The sequence below is a fragment of the Chelon labrosus genome (genome assembly GCF_963514085.1).
Source record: "Chelon labrosus genome assembly, chromosome: 17".
In the NCBI taxonomy this organism is placed as follows: domain Eukaryota; kingdom Metazoa; phylum Chordata; class Actinopteri; order Mugiliformes; family Mugilidae; genus Chelon; species Chelon labrosus.
In genome coordinates, this window is record NC_140350.1 from 17,421,580 (window position 1) to 17,437,520 (window position 15,941).

The window sequence follows — 15,941 nt, forward strand, 5'->3', positions numbered from 1 at the left end:
GAACAATGATAATCCTAGATTGAATATACTGTTAAGATATACGGACATGAAAAAATCACTTTATTCCTGTATTTCTTCATTTAAAGAGGTGTTTTGACATGCGGGTTGTGTTACGTGATTATGATTATAGTTGCGATAAAGCTGCCAGGTTTAATTCTCTTGCTATACTAGTCCTGACCGAAGCTCTCTGTCACGCTTACAGTTGGTGCAGAACCCTGCGGATCGTCTTTCAACAAGAACACGCAAACGAGAGCATACCTCTCCCTTCACTCCCAGTAAGTTTTAGGATTGATTTTAAGATTGAAAAGTCAGTCTTAAACAACCACACGTCCCATTAAGCTCACTCAGTGTCTGCAGACCTGCAGATCTTCTGGTTGTCCCAAGAATAAGGGGAGGTCGTTCCTTCTCAGCTGCAGGCCCCAAACTCTGGAACAGTTTACCTCTGCATACTAGGCAGGTCCAGACACTGCCTGTTCCCTTCTCAATTTTTATTCTTTGGCATTTGATTCAGTTTGAGAGCTGCTCTTTTTATTGTGTTTAAAATGTTGCCTGTTCCTCTTCATTGTCGTTGTTTTCGTGTAGACAGTTTGGATGTTTCATATACTGTTACACGCCATGAATACTCTGCTCAGCACTTTGCATTTAACATTGCTATAAATCACTGAAGGGCCCAGCACTGATGCCGTGACCTTCACCTAATCTCGTCTTTCAGTCTAATCCAGCTGCTCTGGATCATTTTGTCTTTAATCTTGTCTTTCATCCTGTCTTTCAACACTTTTCTTCTTTGCCATTTTTGCTATAGAGGAACTAAAGGGCTTCTTGTGATGACTTCACTTTCTCAAAGCAACAGCTTGTCAGGCCCGAAATTAAGGCTTCATCAGCTTTGAATGGTTATTCAGCTTGTAGGTGGAGAGCGATAACAGACAGCACTTTGGGAAAATAGCTCTGCTGCTTACTCAAAACATAATTTGACAACACTGCACTGCTGCTGTGAGAGAAAGTGTTATCGCTCGTCAAACTGGCCTCTCTCTCTGTGTGACTGTACGCTGGTGCGAAGTGGTGCTGTGCATCAAAAACACTCTTGACGTTGAAGCTGAAGGACCGACACACAGTTCGACATTTTCGGTTGACGATTTAAAATAGGTGAGGAGTTTTGAGTTTTCCCCCATGTACTGGGAATAATAAAAGTGAGAGCCTGTTATATTAAGCAGTGTGAGGTCACGGATGCTGAAGAGAAAAGCCCAGTGGACTGAACAAACCAGACACTGTCTATTTTTTGTTCTGTTAAATAAATCTGTGCAGGCCTTGTGTATGCAGTAGACAGTTAGACGGACGGATGAACTTGTCATCTTTTCTACTACTCACCATTTTGCCTCCAGATTTAGGGTCAAACAGGACCATGGTGATCTTCTTGGGCTCCCGGTGGTATGTACAGTAGTACTTCACCCAAGTGGACACAAATGAGCCTGAGGGAGAGAAAGAGAGAGAGACAGAAACAACGAAAGAGTGGGGGAGAGAGAGAGGGAGAAGGTCAAAAATAAAAAGACGAGAGAAAATGGTGATGTCAGATGCTAAGATGCAAACCAGAGACAGAGGCCAGAGGAGGAGGAGATGGGGTTAAAACAAAAAAAAATAATAAATAAATAAAAAGGTTGAGTCTTAGTCAGGCCTCCTTTAGTGCTAGATGTGTTACCGTGGTAACCGCACGTGGACAGAGCTGCTGTCACGTCTCCAACAGATCAGACTTGACTTTGTGAGCCATGGGTTCATTATGGTTTGTTTGTTCTGCTGCTGTGATACTCGGTGAGTTATCTGTTTGTGCCAAACCAAAAATGCGACTAACAGGCACGTGTTGCACACACGAGAAGAGGTAAAAATATTTTAGCTTTATGGGCAACGATGTACATATATACACCGATCAGGCATAACATTATAACCACCTTCCTAATGTTGTGTAGGTCTCCCTTGTGCCTCCAAAACAGCTGTGACTCATCAGAGAATGGACATGGGCCTTCTGAGGGTGTCCTGTGGTGTCTGGCAACAGAAGTGGGGGCCTTTGAGGGGAGGGGCCTCTGTGGATCATCCCACAGATACTTGATCAGTTTGGGATCTAGTGAATTTGGAGGCCAGGTCAACACCTTGTGCTGTTTTTCGAGTTTTTTCAGTTGTTCCTAAACTGTTTTTGTGTGTGTGCCGGCTGCATCCCGCTGGGGATGGCTGCTGCCATCAAGGAGTGTCATTGCTATGGAGTGGGGGTGCCTGGTCTGGTCTAAGCCAGTGCTACATGTCTAAGTAACATCCACACGAATGAATGCCAGGTCCAAAAGTTTCCCAGCAGGAAATTGCACTGTTACAATGTCGTCAATGTTATTCACTTCTCCTTTCAGTGGTTTTAACGTTGTGGCTGATCGGTGTATGTCTCCTAATTTCTCCCCCTAATGTACGTTTGAAAACATTTGTGAATCAATGAGGTTTTCATTAAACCAGTTGCCAGCTGCAAACGGACGGTCTACCCGGCAGCAGTTCCTGTCAGTGGTTTTAATGTTGTGGCTGATCGATGTATATATGTATAGACAAGTTTTTGCTGCAGCCTGCTGATACATACGTTTCTCCTGCACGAACAGGTATCCCTCCATGGTGTGCTGGCTGACACTCTTGTGTTCGTGTGGATTCTCCTTCATCTTCCTCATCAGAATCTCCACCTCCGAGCGCGTGCTCTCGAATCGGTTCCTCGTCTGTCGACACGGAGACAGAAGAGCAAAGTCACACACTGTGATCCTGTTCGACTTGTAAGAAGAGATGCTCTGCCCTAAATAATCAGTTTTCATCATTTATTTCTTGAAACGGTGGGTGTAACTACACAAACTTCTTTTGTTGTTGACATTTGATGGATTCTTTTTTCTTAGACGTCATGAAGCTGACCCAGCTGACCTTAAATGTGTATATAATTTTTGAAGTTTTAACATGAATGTTAGCAGATTGTGGATGTCTCTCCGCATTTTACATATATCAAGACTAATGCATGCACACTCATGTGTTTTCTTTCATTACAGTGCTCTCTGTGTGCGTGCAGGAGAGAGTCCTTACATTCTGTATGCTGATGGTAAGATCAGTCTTGAAGTGGTTAAAGTCCTTTGCCAGCTCGTAGCCATGGTGATAGTAGGTGAACAAGCCTTGAAGAAACGCCAAAAGCTGAAGGAAACAACAACAAAAAAAAAACAAAACAAGGATGTGAGGAAGGTGAAGGTGGTAGAAGAAGAAGAATAATGCTGGACATGACAAGGAGAAAGGGGGGAGGGGGCGAAGGGAGACTTCCATAGCACAGAAGACTATTGAGCATCTGGTGTTCCTGCGTATGTCAAAGTGAGTGAATGTATTACAGATGCACATGTGCTCAGGTGCTTTGGGGAAAAAGAAGAGTTTAAAAAATAAATAAATAAATACATAAATAAATGAATAGGGATACTACATAAAAGAACAAAACAAGCATCATCTTACAGGCTCCACAAAGTCAAACATCTTCCTCTCCTGAACCTCCTGCACCTTGAAGACGTACTCCAGCGAAACCTCGTAGAAGTGCTGCCTGACGTGATCGACCTGGTTGTCCGCCTAAAAAGCAGGGAAGGAAATAAAGAAAACTGACTTTGATATGTGTGGAAAAGTTGGAGATGTGTGACCATTTGGACGGGAGACAGTGGAGAGATGTGCAGACAGACACGGGACTTAGGCTTAGACAGACTTTATTCATCCACAAGGGAAATTGCTTGGTCACAGGAGAACCACAAGTGAAAAGAAAAACAGGTGACGACAGTTGTAAAATAAAAAGTAAAGTAGTCTAGTGAAATAAAATTTGCAAAATTTGCATATGAGTGTTACCTCATGTAGATGTGACTCTTTCTTCTTTGCTGAGAGGCTGAGGTGCTTCTCGAGTACCGCACAATACTTCTCTGTCTCCTTGTCATACTTTTTCTTGGCCTCCTGTCACAGATAAAAAAAATAACAATAATGAAGGTTTGGAAAATCTTATGGCGGGTCAATAAACCAAACGGCTCACGTAATCCTTTTCACGCTGACGTGGCGTCTACCGTTAAAAATGATGAGTTGAAATCTACCTAGAACAGGGCTTCATATGTCTTTTACTGCAGCTTACACATAGTATTTTCCTTTTTTTTTTTTTGTTTATCTGGCATCCAGCGTGATTTATTTTTTTATTTCTTCCAGGGAACACAGCTGGTTATTAAACAACAGTGTTTCATCAGACGTGAGATCACCGCCTTGCAAGGAAAGAAACACGGATGAATGATAAGCCATGGACGGACAGCACGGGGTGTGTATTTCTGGACACACACCGGCTGTTTGTTTCAGATGTTTTCATTTTTTTTTCTGTAATTATTAGTCACAATAGGGTCATTAAACTTAAAACCGATTCATGCGAGCTGAATGGGGACATATGGATATGGGTGCAGGGAGACACAAAAGGGGAAACAAGAGGAGGGAAGTGAACAGAAACGGAGGAGCAGATCAGGGTGCGTCTCCTTCTGTTGGAGATCCCCCCCGGTATTGTTACTCTACATCTGTCTCGGCCTGTAAATGTTATTATTTCTTTATCCTGAACGCTTAGAGCGGGCAGGAACTCCACGTTGACAGGACACAGTTACCTCATGCGAATATTAGACACAGCCACTGTAAGGACGTGCCTTAATGTGCCCACATAATGGCATTTTATTATTAAGATATTGCTTTTGGCAAAGTAAGAATTACTCAACTTAGTGGATATTTGATTACAAAAAAAAATTGCATGACTGAGGATTTAAGGCATGCATGATTTTCCTGGCTGCAGGTTCTCAAATGTGAAGCTTCCTCCTTCTGTTTTCAGATCACTTAGGATCTTTAGTTTTAGACCGACCGAAAAACCTTTGCATTATATTGTTTTATGACTATTTTTTAGACTCAGGTAAGCTGTTAAAAATCGACAAATGACTAAATTAGCAATTTGAAACACCAGAAATATGTCTCGTAGGAAGCAAATAGCTGGGTTTTTGCATAGCTTGATTGTTGCCAAGCCGGTTACAACAACAACAAGCTGAGTCGTCTGGGTCACAGGAGGAACAGACAGCAGCTGCAGAACGCATCAGAAGTGCTGAACTTTCTTCTGAACAACAAGGCCTCTGTTTAAAGTCTGCCTCTATGATTTCTCGCATTCTCTGCGGAAATTATGTCTGAGGTGCCGGTTGCCGTAACCCTCTCCCGTGTGTATCTCATTAATTTAAACAGCAACCAAAGGGAGTTTGATTTGGTTTATTTATTTGACAGTGACTTGCGAGAACAGTGAAAATCTGGTTTAAATGTTGTGTTCTGCATCAATCTATGAATCATTCTTCTTATTTTATTTATTTTATTAAGGTTTTTGCCTAAAAAGGTTTTAAAACGGGGCATTTAAACTCGTTTCACAGTGGTGACTACCGTCCTCAGCCAGCAGGTGGCGGTGTCTTCACAATATAATGATTTTCTCCATTTTCCAGAAAAGGTAATGAAACGTTTTGATACTGGATCGGGCCTGCCACCAGACTGAATCATCACAGCTACAATCAAGTTGGACTCCGCACTCCGCTGCTCTGCCAACAGTTACAGCAAGGTCCCGCTGAAACACGAAGCCGGCCAAATACATCATCACTTTTTGTAAATATTCGCCTTGTGCGTGCTTTTTGTTCACTAACACACACAAAATATACATCCACACTGCAATAAATTATTAAACACTAACAGAAGCATTATCCCTGTCCTCGCCGAATGGTCAAACTTTAATATTTAATGTCAAACAAACTGTTATTCTAACTTAAACTCACAGGAGGGACTGCAGGCACAAAAGCTGCACCATCAGAAAGGGCCGAATTCGACTCTATCTAACGCGCATACATTGCAATGATGCACATTTCTGCACATGCACGTTTATTTATGTGACACTCTGTTTCACAACCGCGTACAATTTATACCGCCAAATCGTCACGCTCACTGCAGCAGCTGATCTCTTCAGAGAGTTTATTCTGAGTGTGTTTACACAGAAATGATTCACTGTTGCAGGAGTTTTAGTGTTTAAACAAACATGCACACATTAGCGGCACCGTTCCTGCGGCCTAATCGTTGCAATGACTGCAGAATTTACTACAGTTACTCGCGCAGTGCCGTTTGTTAAACCGTCATGCTGCAGTAATTTCATTAGCCGGGATTCCATTGTGAATAAGATTAGAACCTCGACCTGAGTTTTCTTTAAATAAACCACGTGAGGCTTCAAATTTCAATCTTTTTGCTTATTCTTCATCCACGTTGTGTCACTCTGGTTAGCTGCCAGCCCCGGAGCTATATGACAAGATGAAACTGTGCCAGGGCGAAGACATCCTCAGTTATTTTAGGGCTAAACTAGGATTAGTACATCACTCACGGTGACCTAACTGCGCCGATTATGCGTGCACTTCTTAATCTCACCGCCACGGCCAAACTCAGACAATGACCTGCTATGTGGGATGGATTAGCAGGGTATGCAATGATAACATGTTTAATACTGAATGTATTAGGGGGAACCCCCTGCGGCTACTCATCTAGGTCCTATGGCTAATGAATGCATGGATCAAGTGCAGCATGACCTGCTGTAAGGAGATTATAAACATTGAAACAAGAGCATATTTACTACCATAGTGCAGGATAGTGCTTGTCCATGAATTTAAAAGTGTAGAATTTGTTGTTAGAGTGCAAAAAGCCAAATGAACATCATATTTACAAAGAAAAAAAATCCTCCTTTTTTATATATGTGCCTATTTTCTACATCCACTATTTCCCTTCTGTACACAGCAATACCATGAGGGAGCCTTGCTGGCCAACAAGACCCCCCCCCCCACGTATCCCCCCTCCCCGAACTGGATGATATATGGCACCATTATGTATGCCTCTAATCTCCTATCCAGGTCACTTAGTGATGGTCCAGGCCTTGAGACCCTGAGACAGGCAGTAAATATGCTGTTTGTTTTTACAAGCACAACTCAAAAGGACTTTCAATAATTATGTCAAGGTCAGTCTGTGGCTGCTGCGTGCACACCGAGAGAGGTGAGGAGCTTCACATACAAGATAAGGCTATTTTACTTCAATGAAAATACACTGCACTCGTATCTGATGGTAGTTTGCTCCCACTATCTGTTGACAAAAAAATCCCTGTATCATTATGAACTGTATGTTTTGGGTGGGCGTTGTATCTGCAGAGCATCAAAGAGCTTTATTGATTTAGGCTTCACTGCCAGCATACATGAATCAATACTGATCAACGGCACGTGTACAGTAAGTAATTTCCGTCAGCCGCCCTGTGCATGTGCGCGGTCGCTCTCCTTACCTTGGCTGCACTGATCTGCTCTTTCCTGAACCGCTCCAGCGGCGTGATCAGCACGTCATTGGCGTTCTCGATCTAAGGAGCGAACACACAGATGCATGCACAGAGACGCACATGTGGGATAAATTAAGGGATTATCTTATCTTCCTTATGCATGACTACAGCTTCCATCTCGTTAACAGCCTGTAATGTTATATTATGTCACTCACCATCCGTGTTCTCTCATCCTCCAGGTTCTGCAGGACAGTTGCAAACTCCTGAAGCGACTTGGCTGGGGACAGTCACGTTTGTCGGCACGGGGAAAGAGAAAAGACACACAACAGATGAAAAGAGACAAAAGGAGGGGAGAGAGGGACGAGTTGTTATTTTAAATGGTGAAGATGAGAGTACAGGCAAACAGATACAGGGAGAATACATTTGGCACAATGAAGCGAGGGTGAAGGTGCTTTGTTTCTGCTCCTGCACCACTTAGAAAGTTTTCAAAAGTCATGACACAGCAGAGTAATTAACTGGAAATGAAACCACAATTTAGAGGGTTTCTATGGTGCTTTCGCCGTGAGCACAGCTCAGTGCTTGTTTCCCCTCACTCTCTGGCAAGCGGCGCGGGGCTACATTGTTTGGGTCAGAGTTTCCACTTCAGTTGCCACCGACCCAGTCCAACACTTCACATACAGACACACCGAGCGGACACTGACCATGTTCAGCATGTGCGCCGGCGTGAACAAATCACAAATGTCTGGCAACAGACGGTGGAACTCAAGTTTATTCCATTTCACACATCAACATCTTCAACTTCTGAAACTCCTCCAACTTTGACTTTTTGGGGATTCTGGAAGTTACAGAAGTTAGACATAACTATAAAAGGATTATGCATTAAGGCCTGAATGTATTAAACAACAATAGCATTTAAATGAAGCGTGTATAGTGCAGTCAAAACTTTGACTCTGACCCAGAGGTTGTTAATATTTCTACAAGAGGTCATTATTTTAAAATCCTACTGAAGATACTTTCTCTTAAGTTTGGAGCGAACTAATCATTGCATGAGGGAGGAGAAAATCCGTTTTGACATGAACGCAACTATGAACATCCCAAAAACAACAGCGCTGTGCTGCAGGCCAGTTGAGCGGCAAGCTGTTCAGGAAAGATAGCTGGGGCTAGTTAAACAACAGCAGAGGGTGGGTCAGAGCAGTGAAGAACTCCAGCCTGCAGCATGAGAGGGCGCGGTGACTGCACACCCTCTCAAACAGCAGGCTGTTTGGACAGCAACAGTCCAGATGAGTTCATGGAATCAATGGTTGGATCCTACACCAGGAACATTTAGTTCAAATAGATTTGAAATAAGTGATGCACTGGAAAAAAATGTTTTAAATTGCTTGAAGATGACAGCAGACAGACAAAGGACTGAGGAAAGTACGGTTTAAGCTTTTGCATACCAATGGTAATTAAACCGATCAGGCATAACATTATGACCACAATCCTAATATTGTGTAGGTCTCCCTTGTGCCTCCAAAACAGTTGTGACTCATCAGAGAATGGACATGGGCCTTCTGAGGGTGTCCTGTGGTGTCTGGCAACAGAATGTTGTTAGTGGGGGGCCTTTGGGTCCTATGGGTTGAGGGGAGGGGCCTCTGTGGATCATCCCACAGATACTTAATCAGTTTGTGATCTGGTGAATTTGGAGGCCAGGTCAAGACCATGTGCTGTTTTTCATGTTTTTTTAGTTGTTCCTAAACCGCTTTTTTTGTGTGTGTACCTGTGTCAGGCTGCATCCTGCTGGTGACGGCTGCTGCCATCAAGGAGTGTCATTGCTACAGGGTGGGGGTGCCTGGTCTGGTCTGGTCTAGGTGGGCGCTACATGTCTAAGTAACATCCACATGAATGATTGCCAGGTCCAAAAGTTTCCCAGCAGAACATTATATTGTCACAAGATGGTCAATGTATTTCTCCCGTCAGTGGCCATAATGTTGTGGCTGATCGGTGTAAAACCTGCCTCAGGATTTTCTTGGCAGCAACATTATTAAAGCAGATACACTGTGATCATCAAAGACAATAATGTAATAAATACAGTATAAAAATAAGATTCTGATGCTAAAAAAAGAAAAGTTACCTATTTTCAGAAGGTTATTTTAAGTTTGAGACTCTGAGAAAGACTTTTATAATATAACCAGGTCAGCTTGATTTTCTCAACGTCCTATTTCAGTCAATATCAGTGACACTGAATTGTCTGCCGTCTATTTAGAGGCTTTTCTCTTCCGGTACAGCGGACGTATTGGATTTCATATCAGCAGGCTCACCTATGCATATCTCATCATCCGTCTCGGCGTCTCCGATACACTGGAATTTATACTCATTCAGCGAGTCGGCAAACTTCCTCTTCGCCGTCGACAGACCTGAATGAGAAAAAAAAAAGAGATTGTTAGGTTTACTGAGGATTATTTTAACCACCAGTGAGGACACTTTTTTCTGTGGGAGCGGATTCAGCCACCAACAATAAAGAAAAATTGGGAATATTTGGGAAGTTACTGAAACTGAGAGCGAGTGGAAAGAGGCTAAAGGTGGATATTGTGAGTGGATTCCCCTGTGGCGTTAGTGATGGAGGCTGACAGCTCTTACACTTGCATAAACGTCTCCGTGTGCCGAAAAGCGCAAAAAAAAGTTCCATTATACTTCAGTCACATTAGCCAAGCAAGGCAGCGAGAAGCCCCGGACGGTTGGATGCCGTTCAAATAATACATGAGACGCTAAGAGCTCCTAGGAGACAGACACTCACGGAGAGTTTGGCTTCCCCTGCGTTTAAACTCAACGCAGGGTCACCTCCACTACAACGTTTCCTGTTGCTGGGCCCGCTGAGGTCAGCCACATGAAGAGGATCGCAGTGTAAGAGGGAAAAGGATAAAGAGGAAGACACAAAAACAGACACACTTCTCCTAATTTTCTAAGAAACCACATGTGGAACAACACATTTTCTATACCAGAAGGAGTTCTAGTAACTTCAAAAAGTTGGGAAACACCAGCTTCTGCTTTACTTTACTGGTGCAGGAGAAAGATTTGTACTGAGAGTTAAAAGTATGATGTGGTCAACTCTACACACAACGGTTACACAAGGAAAAAAAAAAGAAAATGCGTTTCAGTGGTGTTTTGTAAACTAGACAGAAACTAAAAATGAAATCCAGACAAGGATGCAGAAGAAGAAAAGACAGAAAAGACAGGACAGCTCCAGAGTCCCATGGAAAGACAGATGGGAGTCAGGGAAAGGACAGCGAGCGTGGAGGGAGAGGAGACGGACAGAAAGTAATTGGCCATGTTCGTGTAAATACCACAGGTCCTCGGTGCGGATCTGAGCAGCTCGCCAGTCGGGGAAATGAAACACAGGCCCAGCAGCTCTGGCATGTGCTGGCAGAAAAAGCACGCATGCTGGCACACACCAGCGTACACACACACACACACCACTCTTTGCTTTGCATCGCGTGGTGACACCGAGCAGTGAGTCACGGCGGCTCTGCATCATCAAATGAACTAAAGTATGACCAAAATGAGACCGCACTTCGACCCTGGAGAATAAACCGTGGTTTTACGTGCCAGTCAGTGTCCCAGAACTGAAAATAAATAAATAAATAAAAATTAAGGTCTTCTTTTGCGCAGTTTAATCCACAGTAATAATCCTAGATGATCAGGGAGTGTAATGTTGGACGGCAAAATAACAGTGAGGCAAAATGTGTCTAGTTTTACCTCACTGGTAAATAACTATGAGTGTTAATTGACTGGATTTTTATTAGAGGTAGAATAGTAGTGTGATTTAAAAGTAAAATTATAAATTCTCTGTAGGTATGAAAAACAGAATTCTTGACTCCAAGACATGCTGGGGTATTAATATACTGTAAATTAATCCCAGGTGCAGGTTTTAAATGATTTTGGAGGCTTGAAAACTACTGTCTTGTCTGAACTGCCAACTGTTTCTGACTATATAACAGTATGTGAAACATTATCACACATGTCTAACTAAGCTTTTATTTCTTTAGCTTTTCATTTGTCCCGTTTGGAAGCAGGAGGGCATCATTTTCAGTATGGGTGGCCCTCAGCGGGAATCAAATCCAGCTCTGGCGGCGGTGACGTCACCCTACGTGTCCACCGAGCTCCACAGAACCCTATCTCTTCCTGCGCCCTCATCCTCAGCTCCCTGCTCTCTTACTGCTGGCCTCCGTCTGCTTTTCCTTTCTCCTACTGACTGTTCCTCTCAGCACCTTGTGAGCGAAACGTGCCAGTCGCCGTTAATTCCTTCGCTCTGGCTCGGGCCACACTCCACGTGATCTCCTTCGTAACCGTCGGACCACAAGCCACAGACTAAGGAGTAGGAAAACAGAAGGGGGGTTTCGAAAAACACAATCCTTGCAGACACTTACAGCTAGCTGGGGTTTCATAGCTACACAGTCATCCACTATTACCTTACTGTTGCAGTTCATGCATTCACCAGAATGTCGTTTGATGGGTTTAGTTGCAGGTTGCATTGCAAATGTTGTGAGGGAAGCAGCTGCAACTGTTTCCAGCTTACTTGCGTTAAAAAGTTCTGATCCATTGAGGCTGTTGCGACAGATGCAACATGGATGTATTACATGAGATGGCGACACACCTTAACAGCTTATGGGAAGACACTCACCCATTAATGGACATCGAGGCCAAGTAATTATCAACTAAGACCCTAATTCCTCGTTAGAATTGGCTTTTTATTTCCACAACTGAAAGGTCTTCCACGAGCTTCCGTTAACCCTAACTCCCACTAACAACTTTCTGTTGCCAGACACCACAGGACAACCTCAGAAGGCCAATGTCCATTCTCCGATGAGTCACAACTGTTCTGGGGGCACAAGGGAGACCAACACAATTAGGAAGGCGATCAAAATGTTATGTCTGATCTGTGTATACAATAGCAACTGATAGGTTGGATGACGGCAGTGTACTCGACTCTACTGAGAGATGCCCGCATTAGTTTGAAGTCTGTTTAGAAATCGATGAGTGGAATCAAAAAATAAATAAATAAATAAATAAAATTCTGGATTCCTGTGGCGTCTAAATTTTGGAACCAGTCATCATTGCCCAACAATACTAATAGGAACTTTGACTGTTCCTCTGTGTGTGTTGCCCAGTGAAGTATGAATCTAATTTCCTTAAAATATAAATAAATAAAAAACCACGTATCATTTAATGTTCCGATGAAAAACAAACTCACAAGTACTCGTTTGTGTTTAGCTTACTCACTCGCCCTTGGAGGATCTCTCGCTGGACAGTTTGGCAAAGAGTCTAATGAGGTAACACAATCTCTTCTCTGGCTCTTATATGTAGATACATCATGTGTGTAGTAGCTCTCCCAATGGACGTCTTCTCAATAGATGCTGGCAGCGCTGAGACGTTTGGACACGCACATATACATTCATACGTCTATGTGCACACACACACACACACACATACACACACCAGCCCCTCTCAGCTCAGTTCATGTTTTGGAATCAAAGCCACATTGTTGGCCGATATGACTCTGTAACATCTTGCCAACACAAATGAATTACTATAAAACAAAAGAGCAATCACACATCGTCCAGAAAAGCTTTTGTGTAAGAGGAGGTCCACTTACAAAGTGAGAAGTAATGCCTCACCATTTATGGTTTCTATTGTTATGCAACGATTCACAAGTTTAAGGTTAAAAATAGTTCATCGACGTCTCTGAAGAACAAACAGAAATAACACCAGAAGAGGTAAGAGTTACGCGCGGTTTATACCTATGTGTTATACCTAAGCTTAGACGCTACGCCATAGCCTGACGTGCACCCCCCCCCAGAGATGTGGTCAAGTGTCACGGCGACGCACACCGCAAGAACTGTGATTGGTCCACTTGGTCGTAACGTGTTTCCGCTTTTGTATTTCCGGCTGCTTCTCCATCTCCATCTATTTGATTGTTTTGGATCAATAAAGATGGAACACATCGAGGAAAGGTTAACCGAGATACAAACATTTGAATGATTCGTCTTACAGTTACAGTTCCAACTGCTGAAAGTGAAGCAGGAAGTAGAAACAAAAATTAACCTGACTGGCGCTTGGGTGGCGTTTTTACAGAGCGAGCCAGACTGACGAGCGCACAAGTATAAATGACTCGTATCGGCGTCAGTTACGTGCGTTGGTTACGTCGTCTATGTCCCGCAGTACTTTAAAGGAGCCTTCAGGCTGACATTCAAAGCATCACATAGTGTTTGTGTTCATGTGGTTCATCTTTACGCCCACTTTTACTACATTTTTTGGACACACACCACAAAGTAAATCATGATTTATTTTTATTTATAATTTTAGGGCTAAATTTAACTCAACCCTCCACACTGCCAGCATCATTCTATTATTGGTACTGGATGCGTAGGTGTTTTCTTAATGTGATAAAAATCAACCAGTGAATGGAAAATATGTGAAATATTTTGAATACGCTACATCAGATTTCCAGCGTAAAGGAAAAACAAAAATCGCATTGTTGGGGGCCATCAGATGAAAAACCCAACCATGGCACTCCAGTGCCATCGCATATTTAGTACTTTGTGCATATGAGTGTGTATGTGAGTGTGTGTCTATGTCCAGGCAGGAAGGACAGCAGAGGACAGTGATGACTAAAAATAAGTGACCCTGTTGACATTTGCCTCTCAGTCCTCTTCCCCTCTTCTCTCACACTTATGACAGAATTCCTGCCATGCTTCTCATAACACAGAGACAAAGGACAAAAAATAATAATAATAATAATCTAGTCCTGCACTTCTGTCCACACACAGAAGAAGGGAAAGTCCACTACATCTCATAAATGTACACGGCTCACACCAGAGAAGGATTCTGGTGGATTAAAACCTCATTTTTGTATTCTTGGCGACTAGTTGTGTGCCATATCTGATAATCAATGAGATCTGGAAAATGTGGCGGCATTGATAAATGACAAGGGAAGGACACGAGTGGTCAGACAGGTTTTTAATATAAATAGCTTTAGGCAAATGTGTTTGGAAGCAAAAATGAAAGTGAATATTAAAAGTATTAACCACAACGGTTCAACCTTGACTTGTGTGTGCAGTTAGGACTTAAACAGACTATATTCATCATCCGCGAGGGAAACAGTTGCTTCTTCACGGTAGCACATAAAAAAAAAATAATAATAATTTTGGTCACATCTTACCCAGGCAATTTCAAAGTGCATAAAAACAAAACGTTCACAGTTGCAGAAGTAACATTTGTTTCTGGTCATATGTGAACGTGGCACATTACAGTGCATTTAACTGAATAAAAATCTTTCAGCGCTCCAACGAACTCATGAAAACTTAAACACATTCTTTGGCGTTTAAATCTGATGATAAAATAAATAAATAGTTGTCCGTCCAGGCGGGTTTAAATCAAAGGTTTTCATTGTCAGTTCTACATTTTAAACAGTTGAAAACGACATGTTTCAGACTTGGCACTACTCCTGTCAGCATTCAAAGTGTTGCATTCACAGTCTGAAACACTGTGGGAATTTCTGAAACGAGTTGCCCTCTGCATCTCCTCAATGGCTGGAGCACGGGCTGGCCCACCCGGGGGTCGGTTCTGGGCCCACGGGTTGCTAATTGAACAGGCCCGATCGAGAGAAAAGTCAGTCAGCTCCTCTAAACACGCCTGTCACATTCTCAGTGTGCAGTTTAACCGTGGCATTTGAAGGACAGTGACTTGGATACTGCTGGAATGAGGCATCTTACTCAAAAGAAGCAGAGACACACACACACACACACATCCAGCACTGTAAGCCACACAAAAGGAATCTGTAATTAACCACAATCCTCCAGCAGCACTACAACGGCTGCTATGTGTGTTAACTCGCAAACGCACACACACGTTCACAGTCCAAAGAATGGGCCTGTGTGATATCAACAGGATATCCAGCAGTAGCTTGAACTCTGCAGTAGCTTTGTTCCACGAGCATGTGAATAGAAACCCCTATTCATCAAGTGGAACAAGCATGTACACAGCACACACACATGCACGGTGTTCATCGGAGGAGACAAAGACTGATTTCAGTCTCCTCATCTAATTCTTTACATCACCCAGCAGCCGAGCAAGGAGAGGGAATTTACAGATTCAATTAGTTAAAAGACTGTAAAATCACACTCCTGTATATGCTGTATTTGACTGGTCCAAAGAGTTCAACTTATTCTTTTCTTCTTTTTTTTTTGAGAAATGAATGGCACAGTGTAAATACTGATTTGTGGTTGCTGGCGTTACAAAAAAGCAGGTCCACAGGTGGCCTCATACCAAAAATCTACGAGGGGAGAACATTTGGCTATGACTCTTCAAGCAGCATATGGTTCACGGTGGCCGAGTGCCAGTCCTGTGTTCGAGAACACATTTAAGGTTGAATAACTGCAAAGGTACGGTCTATATATCAGGGATTATTTTACACATACGTACACAGAAAACCACTCAATGCTTTGAGGCTGCAGAACAGTTTAAAAGGCTTTTACAAGCAGTACAGAGGAAAGAGATGATGCATATCTATATTTTCTGTTAGTTTCATTGGGTC

General features: G+C 42.9%; 1 protein-coding gene across 2 annotated transcripts in view; it reads right to left on the reverse strand.

Annotated features, from left to right (window-relative positions):
• The window catches only part of LOC311502912 (rho GTPase-activating protein 26-like), a 75,222-nt gene that overhangs the window by 30,115 nt on the left and 29,166 nt on the right, over positions 1–15,941 (reverse strand). For both annotated transcript variants that reach the window (XM_084565358.1, XM_084565357.1), the window contains 8 exons: positions 9,670–9,765; positions 7,585–7,646; positions 7,379–7,450; positions 3,877–3,978; positions 3,499–3,609; positions 3,088–3,192; positions 2,606–2,735; positions 1,366–1,466 (listed from right to left, as the gene is read on the reverse strand). In XM_084565358.1, the coding sequence (XP_084421484.1) occupies positions 1,366–1,466; positions 2,606–2,735; positions 3,088–3,192; positions 3,499–3,609; positions 3,877–3,978; positions 7,379–7,450; positions 7,585–7,646; positions 9,670–9,765 (779 nt within the window). The remainder of the gene's footprint in view (positions 1–1,365; positions 1,467–2,605; positions 2,736–3,087; positions 3,193–3,498; positions 3,610–3,876; positions 3,979–7,378; positions 7,451–7,584; positions 7,647–9,669; positions 9,766–15,941) is intronic.